The sequence below is a fragment of the Phoenix dactylifera genome, unplaced genomic scaffold, assembly GCF_009389715.1.
Source record: "Phoenix dactylifera cultivar Barhee BC4 unplaced genomic scaffold, palm_55x_up_171113_PBpolish2nd_filt_p 000781F, whole genome shotgun sequence".
NCBI lineage: Eukaryota > Viridiplantae > Streptophyta > Magnoliopsida > Arecales > Arecaceae > Phoenix > Phoenix dactylifera.
In genome coordinates, this window is record NW_024068151.1 from 157,728 (window position 1) to 174,341 (window position 16,614).

Consider the following 16,614-nt stretch of genomic DNA (forward strand, 5'->3'; position numbering starts at 1 on the left):
AAACATAATGAGCTCCCTACAAAAACAACTTTTTCTTGCAGCACAAATATTAGTAATTATGCTACAAAGTTTTGTGATCATCAAAATCAATTCTAGGGTCAACAGTGCGCATGCAGCAGCCCCATTCCTTACGAGAAGCCATTAAGGTAGCTCGAATGTGAGAGGAACAGCTGGAGCAGAAGCGGAGAGCAAGCCGGAGCATCGCCCTGCGAGCAACCGGAGTTCCATGACTACCGAACCCGACTACATCTGCACCATGACTTCCCGCCCCGGCACCGATTCGATGCATCTCATGGGAGGAGATGCAACAATGACGAGAACGCGGGCTCTATTTTAAGTGCAATGAGAAGTTCACGCCTGGGCATCGGTGCAAGACGCCACAGGCCTATCTGATCGAAGCCGACAGTGTGGGAAGTGATGATGGACCCAGCAAAGGCAAGATCGACCACCATGCCGAAGACGATGCGAGTAGTAGCTCACATCCGGGGACACCCATTAACCGTTCTGATAGACAATGGGTTGACCCATAATTTCCTGAGTGATTGAATGGCTCAGGTGCTCCAACTTCTGGTGGATTCCACGGAGGAGTTCGGAGTTCGAATTGCGAATGGTGACACGCTCCAATGCCTGGAGAAATTCTGATCGGTGGAGGTGGAACTGCAAGGCAAGAGGTTCTGGGTGACATTTTATCCTTTGCCATTAGTAGGACTGGATGCCGTCCTAGGCGTCCAATAGCTAGCAATGCTAGGTCCGATGCTCTGTGACTGGAGGCAACTGATGATGAAATTTCGGTGGGATGGACGAGAATGCGAGCTATCTGGACAGCCACCCAAACTTGCCCAAGCTCTACATCCACAGAAGATATCACGGGAAATAAAAAGTAAGGTCCAACTATTTGCTATATTTGTGAAGGGGGGAGGCAACTCTCAGGTTCCAACCAACGAAGACGAACAGGCCCCAGATCTCTGAAAGTTGCTAGACAGGTACTCAGCACTATTTGAAGAACCTCGATGGTTGCCACCGGAGTGAGCCTTGGTCCACCGAATTTTCTTACAAGAGGGAACCTCGGCGATCAATGTGCGACCCTACCGGTATGCCTATTATCAGAAGAACGAGATAGAGTGCCAGGTAGCCGACATGTTGAAAGCTAGGATCATCCGCATGAGCCAGAGCCCTTTTTTCTCTCATGTGCTTCTAGTGAAGAAGAAAGACAGCATCTGGAGGTTTTGCACGGACTATCGGGCCCTCAACACCACCACCATCAAGGACAGGTTTTCCATTCCCACCATTGACGACATGCTCAATGAACTTCATGGAGCACAATACTTCTCCAAGTTTGATCTCAGATTGGGGTATCACCAGATCCGAGTTCATCCCGAAGATATTCTGAAGACAGCCTTTCGCACCCACAATGGACACTTCGAGTATCTAGTCATGCCCTTTGGGCTGTGCAACGTCCTGTCCACGTTTCAGGCAGCAATGAATGCTATCTTCTGGAGGTACCTGCATAAATTTGTTCTAGTTTTCTTCAACGACATCTTGGTGTATAGTGCCACTTGGAAATTACACCTAGTACATTTGAATACAACCCTTAGCATCCTCGCTGAGCATCAGTTCTTCCTTAAACCCTCCAAGTGATTGTTTGGGCAACAACAAGTTGAGTATCTCGGCCATGTTGTATCGGCCAATGGAGTACAGGTCGATGCCACCAAGATTCAAGCTATGCAGGAATGGCCACGACCCGCTTCTGTGACGGAACTCTTGAGATTCCTCGAATTAACGGGATACTACCGGAAGTTCGTCAAAGATTATGGGATCATCGCCACTCCATTGACTGTGTTGTTAAGGAAGGGTCAATTCCAATGGAATACCCAGGCCGAGCAAGCTTTCCATCATTTCAAGCGAGCCGTGACAACAATCTCAGTGCTCGCCATTCTAGATTTTTCAGCGACGTTCGTAATCGAAGCTGATGCCTTAGATCGTGGGATCGGAGCAGTTCTCACATAGATCGGAAAACTGATAGCTTACATGAGCAACGCACTGGGTGTGGCGAAGAAGGGGTGGTCTACATATGCTAAGGAGATGCTGGCAATCATGGAGGCAGTTCGGCTGTGGCGACCATATATGCTGGGAAGAAAGTTTCAAATACGCACGGATCAAAAGAACCTCTAGCATTTCTTGGAACAACAAGTAAGTACTCCGGAACAGCAGAAGTGGATGGCCAAGCTCCTAGGATACGAATATGAGATTGTCTACAAACCCGAAAAAGATAATACGGCCGCAGATGGTTTTTTGTGTCTCCTCGAAGGAGCAACGCTTCACGTCCTCAGTCTTCCCATCTTCGACATTTGGAAAGAAATCCGGTCTGTCCACCGAGAAGACCCTTATCTGCAACGGAAAAATCAGTAACTAAGAGTCGAGCCTGATATCATGAGAAATTACCAATCCACAGGAGGGATTTTATACTACAAGGGTCAGGTTGTAATCCCTCCCGGTTCGCCATTAAGAGTGAAGCTGATGGAGGAGTTTTACAACACAAAAATCGGAGGACATTCGGGAGCTCTAAGAACCTACAAATGGGTTTCTCAAGCTTTTCACTGGGACTCCATAAAGAAAGACATCCAAAGGTTTGTGGTCAAGTGTGTAGTCTGCCAACAGCATAAGTACGAAGGCCAAGTTCTAGCCGGACTCCTACAACCATTACTGATCCCTTCTCAGGTGTGGGAGGATATTTCGATGGACTTCATCGAAGGCTTACCATGGTCCAAGGGAAAGAATATGATCTTGGTTGTTGTCGACCGACTCACTAAGTATTCACACTTCTTATCATTATCCCACCCGTATACCGCAAAGCGGGTGGCTGAGATGTTCATCAATCAAGTAGGCGATTGCACGGGATGCCGAGGTTAATAGTAAGTGATCAGGATCCGGTATTCATGAGCAACTTCTGGCGTGAATTCTTCAAGCTACAAGGGACATCACTCAACATGACTTCAGCCTACCATCCTCAGTCCGACGACCAAACAGAGGTGGTTAACCGATGCGTCGAACAATATCTCCGGTGCTTGTGCAGCCAGTTTCCAAATATGTGGGAACAGCAGTTGGCATGGGCGGAATACTAGTACAACACCACCTTTTATTCCACTACAGGCATGACCCCATTCCAAGCTTTATATGGACAAGCACCACCTACGATCAACCGGTACATGGAAGGGATCTCAGCGGTAGACGAAGTTGATCGAGCGTTAGTTCACCGTGATCAATTGATAGGAGAGCTGAAGGAAAACTTGGCAAGAGCACAAGGTCGCATGAAGCAATAGGCTGACCAGAGGAGGAGGGAAGTTGTCTTCCTTGAAGGAGAATGGGTGTTTTTAAAGCTTCTGCCATACTGATAGCAAACCATATTTCGGCGAGCTCATCAAAAGCTCGCCCAGAAATATTTTGGGCCATATCAAATCACAGAACGAATCGGGCCGGTGGCTTATCAATTAGCGTTACTTGCAGATGCAAAAGTGCATCCGGTGTTTCATGTGTCGCTTCTCAAACGAAAGCTGGGAGAGAGGCAAGTTCTTTGCCAAAACCCTCCACCTATCCGGGAAGACGGCTACCTAGTGATGGAGCCGGTAGCTATCAAAGATTATCATTGGGTTAAAAAAGGAGGCAAGATCCTCGAAGAAGTACCGGTGCAGTGGCACTCGCTACCGGAAGAAGACGCTACTTGGAAAGAATACTATCAGCTGAAGCAACGGTACCCAAACGCAAACCTTGAGGACAAGGCTTTAGCTGAAGGGGGATGGGATGATAGGCTCGCTTTGCCTACCAGACCACAACGGGCTTGGAGACCCAACCCGCATTACCTGGTGGCTATGAACCTCGCCCCATGCACGCAAACCGCCGAGTCGAAAACGTGGGAGCAAGCAGCAACTCAAGGCCGAGCTACGCACGTGGAAGGGAAGCCGCCCGCGATGGAACGGAGAGTGGAAGGAAGACTGAGCCTTGCGGCGAAGATGGCGGAAGCGGAGCACGTTCCGGAGGAGAGGAACTGAAGCTGTGCGCATGGCCGGGTTTCTCAGTTACGTGGGACGAGGAGAAGAACTGCGTTCCGAAGCAAGGGGAAGAGAACGTGGGAAGATGATGAGTGATGGTGAGGAGTTGACAAATGATGGCCTCTAGTGGCAAGTGGGAAGGGAGCATTAAAACAGAGAGACTGTCTTGGCTTTGGGGTAGAGAGTGAAGTGATATTTTTGTTTCTTTCCATTGTTTATTCTTCTCTTGGGTTACTCTCACCCGAAGAGGGGTGTTCGCTGTTTTGCATGACTGGTTTCAGTTCACTGTTGAGCTTTTGAATAGCATTTCCTTTTCCTTCCCATCGTCTTCTCCCATCTCTGACTGGGACCTAACAGCATCTAGTGTAGCCTCGTACTAAACAATGTTACTACCCAGAATCCTTCAATCACCAACACCAACAATGAGAAGCAAAGCAAACAAACAAACAAGCAGTTACGAGATTAGAGAGTAGGTTGCAACAGGAAAAAGTTTCAAAGAGACTTTCCATGACACCAGCTTGCTGTAACCCGACGGCTATCAGATAGTACCAGATAAGATCATCGAACCATGAAAGAGCTCAAGGAGTCAGAAATTCATGGAGGCACAACGAGCGTTTAAATTGCATCGTATTAACCTTCACACAATGGAAGCCAGCTGAAATTAAGCCCCTGTAGCTCTTAGGTTTCAGTCTTCTTTTTAGCACCAAGAACTAGCTTCAGGCTTCAGTCCACCTACCTTTCGATACCACGAGCTCTCACGCCGATCAAAAATCATGCTCCAACGATGATAAGGCTTCACAGCCTTGCCATACATAGTCCCACATAGAGAGAAGCACAGAGGCAAGAGACGTGGGATTTCTTCTCTGCTGTATCTTTTTATTAGCTAAGTCACAGATATTGCCAATAATGATTGGCCAAGATTTTGAATGACGAAGATGAAAATTTAACGCGTCCTAGGAATACACTTGGGGAGCGAGATACCAGAATAGAAGGCTAGAAATAAAGGAAGCCAGAAGGGGGGGTGCAAGAATATTTTGATGCCTGGGCAGTGAAAGCAAATGAGTAATGATGCATTTGTAACCCAACTCTCAATTGTGGCAAATGCATGTTTCAGCTTTCAGGCGAAAAGCAGGTCTCTGCCAGCTTCTTCTCCATGAATATATTTACTGTTCCTTTAGTAAAACCATTGTGATTCTCAACTACATTAATTTCATGAATTCTCATCTGCAGACAGTAGTGATTTTCAAATTCAATATTCATCCATTATATTTTATGATTGCAGGGGAAAAAAACAGTACTGTGGCTGCAGCCATTATAACTGCACCTTTCAAGCAAAATATAAGCATCAGAGCATTTTGGTTGTATATGCCGCTTCTATCATACGACAGGCAATCCTTTAGGAAAGCTGAAGGTATAGTCTCATAACATCACCATAAAAATTTCATTCTATATATTAAGATATTACCTTAGAAAAAACAGCCTGAGTTTCTTTTTCCTCGAAAAATCTGTCTATTACACATTAGAACAGTGACCTTTCATTTTGCTCCAACAGTCACTAATCTGCAACCTTTTACCATAAATTCCATTCGGAGCCAAACAATTATGTTTACCTGAACATTCTTTAGGATGTTCATCTTCTTCTTTCACATGTTTACACACCTCTACGAAGATTTGATACAGTAAATCAAGAAGCATTTACTTTTGCAACCGTTGGTTCTGGAACATCAACTAGCCGCTCCAAAGTTTCCAACTGATCATAAGGTGCTATCTGTATAGAAACAGAAATTTGAGTAATTTAAACTCTAAACTTGATTTGGTCAGCTCAAAAGTTCTTGGAGAGCAAGAAACTTCATGAATGAACTGAATAATATTATGTTGGTGTTTAGACTTTTGATAAATAAATTCCAAAAAGGCAGCACGAAATGGAGTAAAATGTCTCAGCAACAGCTTTAGTTCATATCTTAGGTTCTGCAGGTATGGTGTTCTGTGACTTGCCAGCCAAGTATTCTATATGAAGTGTTTAGGGCCTCGACCAAGGTCCGCCGTACCGGTACCGGTCGGCGTACCGGTGGCGGCCCGGACCGGTACGAAACCGGTTCCGTACCGGTTCTTCAACAATAAATTACCGGTACCGCATTCCACGCTGATCCGGTACCGGTCCCAGGCCGGACCGGTACGTACCGGCCGGTACGGACCGGTACGGCAGAACATGGCCTCGACCCTGGCATGGCTAATGGGTAATATGCATCCACCATAACGAATGTTTCAGAGGAGAGAACTCTGAGGGTCACGTGCATTTAATAGTGGTGGCACTTACACATCCCATATGCGTCAAGGGCTTGACAAAGACAAAATTTTCCATTTCAATGGAGCTCCAATATAGTGGAGCCATTTCAAAAATATTCCATATTTTAAGATATCCTCACTACACATATAAGCCATCTTTGCCTATTGACTCCCCAATAATCCACAACTTTATTTCAGTAGGAACTATAAAGAACGAACAAAAAAGACAAACAAATTATAGAAATCCAAGAATATAAATGGAAACTCTGCAAATGACACATGAAATCTGTGCACTAAGACATTATGTAGGTATATGGACAAATGTTAGTGTAATTCCTCATTTGGAGGACAATAAAGTAAACATGATGCGTTAAATCATTATAAAAAGAAGTTTATATATAGCATGTATCATGAAACTATCTTATCTAAAAGCCAATGCAAATAAATCAAATAATCATACTCTACCAGTGCTCAGAGTGTGCATGCCTGCCATGTATATCAGCATAGTAAAAATAATTTGAGCGTATAACTTTTGTATCAGCATCAGTAATTTGATACACATTGTATAAAAGAAATAATCTAAAGCACCAAACCACCTGGTTAAACCCATCAGGCCATGTTATTGAGACTGCATAATTTCCCATTGGCCGGATATCTTCAGGCTCAATATCTTCTGGGACATCACCATGTTGTATCTTTTGCTCTCCAGTCCATTCATCCTGCATTAGTATATTACAGATGGTATTCCTTGAAGTTTGAATTTGCACAATATATTCGCAGAAATTGGAAGCAAATGTGGCACATGAAAATATCCAACTTCACAACTTAAGATGTAAAAATGCTCAAGACTTTGGAGAATGCACTATATGGCATAATTTTTGGTTTCCTCAGAATTAGGGGGCTTCTAGGTTCTCGATAATTAATGTTTTCAATCCTTTTGGGGTAGCCTCATGGGCTCTTGTGCCCTCGGACCAAAGTAAAATGGACAAAAAAGAAAGCCACATGCCGGATAGCCTATTAGATAACATATTGGCCATTCAATAACTGTTATCCATAGCATGTATTGAGAGTATTTTCTCATGATTGGACATCTTCTAAACAGCACATAATTACAAGGATAATTTATTGACATATAGGTAAGCCAACAAGGTCAGATGTTTCTTTGATATCCTTGTCTCCAGGTCTCAAGACATTGATTTTCTTGACTTCTTCTCTCGCACAACTCTTACATGATCAATTCATGTGCTTACGAGCACTATTGAACTTCAAGTCATTTGCTAGGTCGTCCATCAGGGTCCAAGCTATTAAGATCCTACTGAAGGAAATAATCTCCAACTATGACAATATAAAAGAAAAACCATGCACAAAACATGGGTAAAAGGGGAACACATATATAAATATGCTTTACATACCACACTTTGGGCAGAGCGGTCATTCCGTCTAACTGTTGCTGGATGCAGTAAAAATTCATCATCTGAATCGGGCACTTTCACTCTGATAGCTCTGATAGATTTATCATAAGATACTGCTGTTGAAACTGGCAGCAGAAAAATTTCTTATCACAAGTGGAATCAGATTTAAGAAGCCGTATATAATCAATAAGCTTATTCAGATTATATGGACTTGGCTCTGTAGATCCTACAATGCCATGCATTCCTCACACTTTTGTCAGAACTAGTAGTTGTCTGTGATGCAAACAAACTAGGAATCAAGTGTATAGGGAGAACTACGTTCTGATAAAATGTGAAAATTTTGAACTATAGTTAAACTTAATCATCGTTTGAACGGAAGCTTCAATTGTTTAAAGTACAGTTAAAAATTAATCATATCCATCATTCTCAACAAAAGATTGCAAAGCGTTCATAATATTGTCTATTTGAGGTCTGACTAGAGGACCCACCTAGTGGATGAGCATTAAATCTTAATTTCAACAGCATGACTCAAATTATCAATCTTATGAAGATTTAGTTGAGTAAAATCAGAGCACAAAACTACAGGGTTAAGAAGATGCTGAAAACATGTTACTTTCCTGTTTTCAAGTTCATTCCAAGGTATGTATATGAAATTAGGAAAAACAACATTCATGATGCATGAATTTTCTACTTCTACATAGTCGTTTCAGTGGCAATTCAGCCTTGTAAAGCATAACAAAAGCTTGAAGTACAGATGTAAAAAGGGCCACTGATGAGGATATTCGAATGTGACACTAGCAGACAGATTACCTTGTTGGCGAATTTTGGCACATTGCTGGACAACACATACTCCAAGATCTTGGAATATCTTGGCTACTTCACCTTGAGGATCAGCTACCACTTCAGGCATTCCACTATCTCCAGAAGCTGATAGCTGACAGAGTAAATCTAATCTTATTAAACATGTGTTTTTTTTTAGCAATCGAAAACGCTGTAACTATTTTACCCAGTAAAAAAATATTTTTTTCCCCATCGAGATTATAGGTGCCTAATATCATGCCTGATATCACCTAGATGCTGAGAGACAATACAGAGAAATGTTTTAAGCAGGAATAAACCTCCTGCATATTTTGAAACAAGCAATGAAAGATCATATGCTTCTTAAAGAAAAAGTGAAAATATCTCTTTAAGAGGCAAGGATGCTTACAAAAACAATCAGATGACGAATGTACCACCATGAACTGATAATCTGATTGATGTGTATCTTAACATGATCAAGATGGCATATGTTAGGAAGAGCTTAGAATCTATTTTGGTTCATGATGTACCAGAACGCATATGAAAACTAACAATGATTCATCAACAATTCATCTGGGGTGTACCCAGAGGTGTCTAATTTAGAACCACCACTTATCTATGCCAAGCTTGACAATGTCTAACCAATGAATTTCACATCTTAAGATGATATGATCGGTGGATTCCTTGAGTCTATTCTAAATCCTATTAAATCTAATGTGAATAATAGATGGATAAGGAATATTGGTTAAAACATCAATACTTTATAGTTTGTGTCTCAATTGTCTTTGATACACTTTTTAATGTTATAAAAACTTTAAAGCATATAAATGCATCCCTAGGAAGTTAACGTCTCACATACAGTTGATCTGATGGGAAGATCAAAGAGATGTGGTATTCCAAATTGCTGGACAACCTGCAGAGAGTAGGTCGAATTTTCATAACGAAACAACAAAATATTATCCAAAAAAACATAAGATTAAGCATTGCTTGAGGCACATGCCTGAGCACCGGAACCTTTACCAAAAGGGTAGTAGCGTTTTCCATCAGCATCAAAGTAGCACATGTTCTCAACTACCGCAACACATGGGACCTTCAAAGCAGACAGAACAACAGTTCTCTAAAATTAAATATACATATAAAATATGCCTGCAGAAAATCAACTAGAGTACCAGACAGTCAAATACATTATCACAATATTTTCTTTTTCTTTTTTTAGAAAAATCTATACGGGCTGATTCTGTCTTCTTTTCAGAGCTAAAATGAAAATGATCATGAGAAAGTATGCTTAATTTCCTAATTCACAATCAATATTTATCAAACTGATCAGCCTTATTCATTCAGAGTTGATATTAGTGACCAACAGGCAAGTTATTATATTATAGTTGCTTACTATCTCAGTGGCAATAAATACTCAAAATGGAATGATTAAGCCTGAAATCTATTTTTATAATATCAAAAAACATACCTTAAGCGTTGAAAACATGCGAACTCCTTTTGCAACATCAATGAATGCTAGTTTCTGAGGGGTCGTAACTATCACAGATGCAGTTAGGGGAGCAACCTGGAGAATTTATCACATCTTAGTTCTAGAGAGAAGTGTCAAATAGCCTGGTGAATCAATAAGTTTACATGCCCGCGTGCACGCGCGCGCACACATAATTGGCATATGATCTCCAGAAATATGACATCAGAGGCTACACCTGGCATAGTGTGAGCTGAATATCACCAGTTCCAGGAGGCATATCAATAAGAAGGTAGTCTAGCTCTCCCCTGTATGATACAAGAGTCAGGACAACAGAATCTGTGTGATATCGAAAACAGCAAAGCGATATACAACTCTAACAACACAAGTACGCTATATATTTATGTAGACTAGATATTTCAGAAATGTAAAAGAAAAAATCCATCTCTCTTTCACTTGTCAAACACAAGGTGAATCATCAAGAAAATGTTTGGCCAAAAGAATACAGATAACCTATGCTAATACAATTATACATGAACATGATTACAGCTAAATATACTGGAGGTAAAAAGGCTCTTCAAAATGTGGATATCATTGGCAAGCAAGTCAAGTGATAATTGTTAAGGTCTGATATACATTGTTGACCCCTTCTTTAACAGCTTGAGCTTTGGGGTGGTAAGTTTACATTGTATAAGAGCCAAAGGTCATGGGTTCAAATCACCATCCAGGCCAATTTTGCCCATTTATTTTCCATGGGTTCATACTTCGTATATCTTGAGTCTTTCTTGACTTGTTTTTGTTTTCATGTATGTGGTCCAAGCCGCATGCAGGGGGTTGTTAAGGCCTTTGGGCTCTAGTGGTAAATTAATAAGAATAGATCTCAATGGTCTACATCCCACTCTATACACACATACATGCATACATGTTGCACATGTATAAACAAGATTGCAATATGAAAATTTGCATATACAGAAAATAAATGTGTAGATAAGGGATGCCATAAAAGTCAGGAAAACATCTCATGAACACATGCATACTGGAATAGATCAAGATATGATGGAGTCACTGTATAGGCTAAATGATAAAAAGTGAAAATTTCTGCACCAGTAAATGTCTAGTTATATATGCTAATGTTTGAATCACTATAATTGCAGTTCATAAAGCATCATCAGATCTAGAAAGATCTTTTTCCTCGTTGGTTTAACATCCAAATATGGCATACCACTCAGCCGTAGTGAGTAGCTGATTGATGACTCCTGAAACCATTGGACCCCGCATTATTGCACGACCTTGTCCAGCAAATCCAAAAGATACCAACTTGACACCCAGATACTCAGTTGGAAGTATGGTTCTTGATTCTGGGTTCTAAGAAAAGCAGCTGTTTCATGATCATTAGTATAAACTTTTAATCTCATGCAAGTGATATCATTCAGCAGATGCAAGTACCATTTCTAACAAGCGATTTTCAGGGGAAACCATTGTTGGCAAACTTGGGCCATAAACATCAGCATCGAATATGCCAACCCTAGCTCCCATACCAGCTAGTGTATAACCAAGGTTTACAGCTATGGTAGACTTCCCAACACCTCCCTGCATGGTTTAGACATGTTGAATATTTGTGTATTGTAAAGAATTAAATTATAATTGAATATGAGTGATAACCACTGGCGCATGAATAGAAACTCGTAATACAAAACCCTAAATTGTAATTCAATAAAAAAATCAGAGGGAGACATATACTGTAAACTGTAAAGACAGTTTTAGCACCATGTCTAATAAAGGAGTGGTAAACAAAAGTATCTTCATCATCTATTTTGGATTTCTGGATTTTATTTGTTCCGGCTTCTGATGTTATAGCTTCTTATGATTGTGATTCTCATATTGGTATTCAGCTAATGTCCTGACATATTTCATTGTTGAGTACCCAGCCTACATTATGTAGATTAAAATCAATCTTGGTTTGAATGTGTAGATCTAAATGGAATTGAATGGACCAATACATACTGTAAGGACATTTTTGCCACCATGTCGAGTAAAAAAACAGTAAAGAAAAATATCTTCATCTTCTATTTCAGAGTTTCTGGTTTTTATTTTTTTCAGGCAGGTGATACAGCTTCTTATGATTGTGATTCTCAGATCAGTACTTTCAGTTAATGCCCTGACATATTTCATTGTTGAGTACCCAGCCTGTGTATGTAGAACAAAAACACCCCAAAAGACCAAAATATTGACTGATACAATACTTTGGCCCATTGAAAAGGTTGCAGTTTTACATTATTGAAATTCTAATTTCATTGATGAGCAAAGCATTTCTCTAAAATAATGATGTACAATTAATTGCATTTTATGTGCTACAAATGAAAATGAAATCTAAATTAGAGAAACTCTGCCTTGCAACTTGAAACAGCTATAATATTTGAAATACTCTGTAATCCCTTGGGAAGTTCCCCTGCAAAAACTGGTTTCGCTGGTTGTGCTGACATTGTCACATTGACTTTTTTAACCCAGGGTAGTGCTGCAACAACCTCGTTGGCCTTCTGTTCAAACTGGAGAAAAATAAAATCAGCTTAGAACATTACAAAAAATTATTCGGATAAAAAAGTGCCCTGCATGCATCTTAGCAACAAATATTTTACAATTATATTTCAAAATTCTTAGTAGATTGCCTACTGACAGAAGAACAAGCTGCAGAACTATGCGCTCTCTCTCTCTCTCTCTATATATATATATACATATATATATATATTAAACATCAAAGAGAAAAATTTCAACTAAAGCAAATGTTACATTTAAGTATTAGAAGGAATCATACTTTTAGTTAAATTAGCAAGCAAAGCACTTAATGCATCAGTGTCAATAGATGATAAATACTATAATAACTTAATAAGGTTACCAGGAAAAGAAATCAAAGAAAAGAAAACTTTTAGTGGGGCACTAGTAAAGTGTGAAAGTTATAATCTATGAAATATGTCGATATCTTGTCTTTTAGGCAAGTAAGGAAAGCAAATTTTAGTAACATTGCCATGTATATGTATTTACACAATCTTAATTCTTCTTTGGTGATTCTCACTTCATTATTAAGATTGTAGGAGCATCATGAAAAGTTAACACCATGTATGATACAAAAGAAAAATGATTCACATTTGAGCCTGGCTTGGTGATTTCTTCTCGACACTATACTCATACTTTCAGCATTATGCACATAGAAAATAATTAGACTAATAAAAAATAAGTTTAGCAATGTAATATGGACTTGTCCCAAGTTCCATGAAAGCACATAAAGATGATACAGCCAGTTTATGCCAAAGCAGATACAAGCAATTAGGTGGACAAGGTATAATGAGATGATGTTTGTTAAAGACTTCAAAAAGACCATGAAGTATCATGTGCCACATCCATGCTAGTCAAGGTCTGACCAGTACTCTACCATCTTGTTACATGATGTGCCAGTCACATGCCAACTCTCATTTATAAAAACATGGGTGGCTGCCGGTCTATGCCAACTAGCATAGGGTGATGTTGATCAGTAATTTGCACGTGTGGCGCAATAACATAGGCCCTAGTATCATGGCTTCATCTAGACAAACAATACACATAACACATCGACAACTAATTCCTTTAGGAGAGAAGATGCTCAAGCATTAAAGTCACTTCTAAAATATCGATGGACATAGCTATTCAGGTATTTTCATAATTATGGCATTGCACTACAAGATGAGAAAATCTTCTTCATGATAGACTAGAATTCTTCAAGAGTGAACACAAATTAACTCTGAGCAGTCGGATTTTACTTACCATGTCCTTGATTGGGCATGCAGGTGTTGTGAGCTCCAACCTGAATGAAACCTGAAATACATGACAGCTTTTCTCTTATTGGAAAAATGAAGTCTAGGACTAATAAGAAAAAGTATATTTCAATGATCTGTATAACTTTACTCAATCACCTCTTTCAATGTTTCATCAATAGTCAAATCCTTTACAAAACCACACGAAACAATGTCTGTCCCAAAATCTGGATCGATGATTTGGGACAAGGCTTTGAGTACATCTTTCTTGGCCATGTCTGCAGATACTACTGAGGCACCAGCTGCAAGGAAAACAGAACAGAGTAATGGAAACACAAGGAAGTGAAATAAGAGAGAGGGAGGGAGAGGGAGTGAGTGAGAGGGGGAGAAATAGAGAGAGAAAGAGATGACAATTTCTAAATCAAAATAAACAAATGGATTTACTTCATATGTTTTTGGATACTGCAAAGTGCTTCAATTATATAAGCATCTATTAAAATGTATTAGGCAGGGTTTTCCCTCCATACCATGCTCTGAAAAGAAAGAGAGGGGGGGGTGTTTGGGCAGCAATCCATTCTTATCTAGACGCTTTGGTGTTGAGTATGTCTGGAGTGCCAACACTACTGAATTCTTGGAGACGGTATGACTCAAAAGAAAATTATTGGACACCCCAAGAATGGACAAATTTCTTGAGTCTTCCATGTGATGAATCAACATTGTAAGTTGTAAAACCTTAAAATCTCGACCAATTCAAGTTAAAATATTAGCCTAAAAGTTAGGGACTTCTATTATACTTTCTAGAATTGAAGTCTAGAGCACTTCAAGAAACTTTGATGCTTGGACATATGAAAGTCATTGAGATCTTAAAACAAACCTGACAAGTTGTAAGTAGGTAAGTTTATAGTCCTTGAAGATAACTAGTTTTATAACAATGCTCTAAAAATAGCAACCCCAGCTTCCACTTGCTTTAACAGGATACAGGGTTAGGAGGGTAGGCACAAGCCTCTTTGATTTGCTGATAAGTGCTAGATCCATTGAATGAGTTTAGTAGAGAATTCTGCTTCCAAAAAAGGAATCCAAATGAGGTATAGGGACGTAGATGATCAAAAAGAAAAGAAAATCTTAATTGAAAACTTTGTAGATTAGATTTTCCTCGATGCTTCAAACAAAAGATTAATTTGTTGGGACCTGACAGCCTATTCTATTCCTTTTACATATGCAGTAAGCAAAGGAGTATCCTTCCTTGAAGTAAATCAAATGCACACCCTTGTCGCAAAACAAGCTCCCAACACTTCTTGATGAGAAGAATATACATCTCAGAGCATACAAAATTTCGCGAATTCGCTGGAGAGGTCATGAATTCGAAATTGGAATTGAAGTATGGGGCAAAAAGGATTACTTCCTGCTGGGGTAGCTCTTGTGAGAATGGACCTCAGAACCTGCCGTCGCTGTGCGTTAGACAACCGAGCTCGGGTTGTAGCAAACTGTGTGCTCGTGGGAAAAAGACACGGGGCTTTTGGAGCAAGAAATCCTGCAACAATGCGAGACAACGCAGAAGACACCACTCCAGTAAAAAGGAATTGGAGAAAAGCAAAATGGATGGAGAAAGTACCTTCCATTATAGGGATTCTTGATCTAGGGAGAGGGAAATTGGGCGGAATCTGGAGGAGATGCATCTTCTCCGAGGGAGGAGGAGGAGGAGGAGGAGGAGGAGGAAGCTGTGTGGGGGCAGAGATGAGAGAGGGAGAGATTTTCTGAACCTCAGGTTCCTTCGATATCCAGTTCCCGACTTTTATCACCGCTGGCTCCACGCTTTATGAGGCCCCACGGGGAGTCGGGCCGGGTAATCCCTTGGGCTAGCGGGCCCAGTTAAGTTGAAACGGCTCAGACCGGGTCTGGTCTCGATCTCTCCGAGTCAGAATCCCGGTCTATAATTCTAGAGGATTTTAAGGACTTTTCTGTCCTCTGGAATGGATTTTCAGTGCTGCAGCAGCACGAAAACAGTATAGTTTCGTGCAAGAAACTATGCACCTGTTCACCCATAGTTCCTTCCAACTTCCCAACTTTTTTTCTTCTCTTTGTTTCTTTTTGCATGCCTGTGCATGCATGCGTGCAGTGGATTTTCAATTATACATTTAAGCAGCTCAGCTTAAAACAGAATTTGTTTAGGATGAGCTGCTAATGCACACAGTCCGGAGAGATTGACACAGTAAAGGAATGAAAGCAAATGTAAATTTGCCAAGCTCGTTCTCCATGGGATGCAAGGATACAATACCAGTTCCTCTTTATGGCAATGGAAGAGAAAGGGATGGATACCAGAGTGAGACAACTAAAGTGCAAGATCAAAGTTCTCCTTTTAGCTCCTAGAAAGTTTCGTTTTCAGAAAATCTCGTATGCATTGCAACCTTCGACGTAGGAATTTCTTCCCCATTCTCACCTTCCTGAGTGGAACATGAGAAACTTTGTTGCTGTACTGCTCTTTTTTTTTTTTGGTGAAAACGACAATTCATATAGCTCTAACTTGAGTATATCCAGCCATATCAAAATAAAGTAAAGAGTGCAAGGTGGAAGAAATATCTCCTACAGATGTCCAAATGACCTTCTCGGAGTACTGGGCAGCAAATGAGGCAACCCAGTCTGCTGCACTATTCGCCTCCCGGAAAATATGTAAAGCCTGGAAAACGCTCGGCTCCTGAGCCAATTTCTGAATCTCACGGATGAGAGGATGACCATCTCCATATCTGTCCACTCCCTGAATCCACTCTAGTGCTGTACCGCTCTTTGGACAGCACTATGGTACTTGAATGACCGCATGAAACAAAGAT

At 40.6% G+C, this 16,614-nt stretch overlaps 1 protein-coding gene across 1 annotated transcript; it reads right to left on the minus strand.

Moving 5' to 3' along the window:
- Positions 1–5,473: 5,473 nt before the first annotated feature.
- On the minus strand, positions 5,474–15,566 carry LOC103696974 (fe-S cluster assembly factor HCF101, chloroplastic). The gene is made up of 15 exons (XM_008778718.4): positions 15,402–15,566; positions 15,189–15,320; positions 13,949–14,091; positions 13,800–13,850; positions 12,395–12,550; positions 11,451–11,594; positions 11,227–11,369; positions 10,243–10,312; positions 10,008–10,103; positions 9,543–9,632; positions 9,402–9,455; positions 8,555–8,678; positions 7,745–7,869; positions 6,929–7,051; positions 5,474–5,814 (listed from the first exon to the last, which is right to left on the minus strand). The coding sequence occupies exons 1-15, from the start codon at positions 15,463–15,465 to the stop codon at positions 5,731–5,733; spliced, it is 1,599 nt and encodes a 532-aa protein (XP_008776940.1). The 5' UTR covers positions 15,466–15,566; the 3' UTR covers positions 5,474–5,730.
- Positions 15,567–16,614: the final 1,048 nt, after the last annotated feature.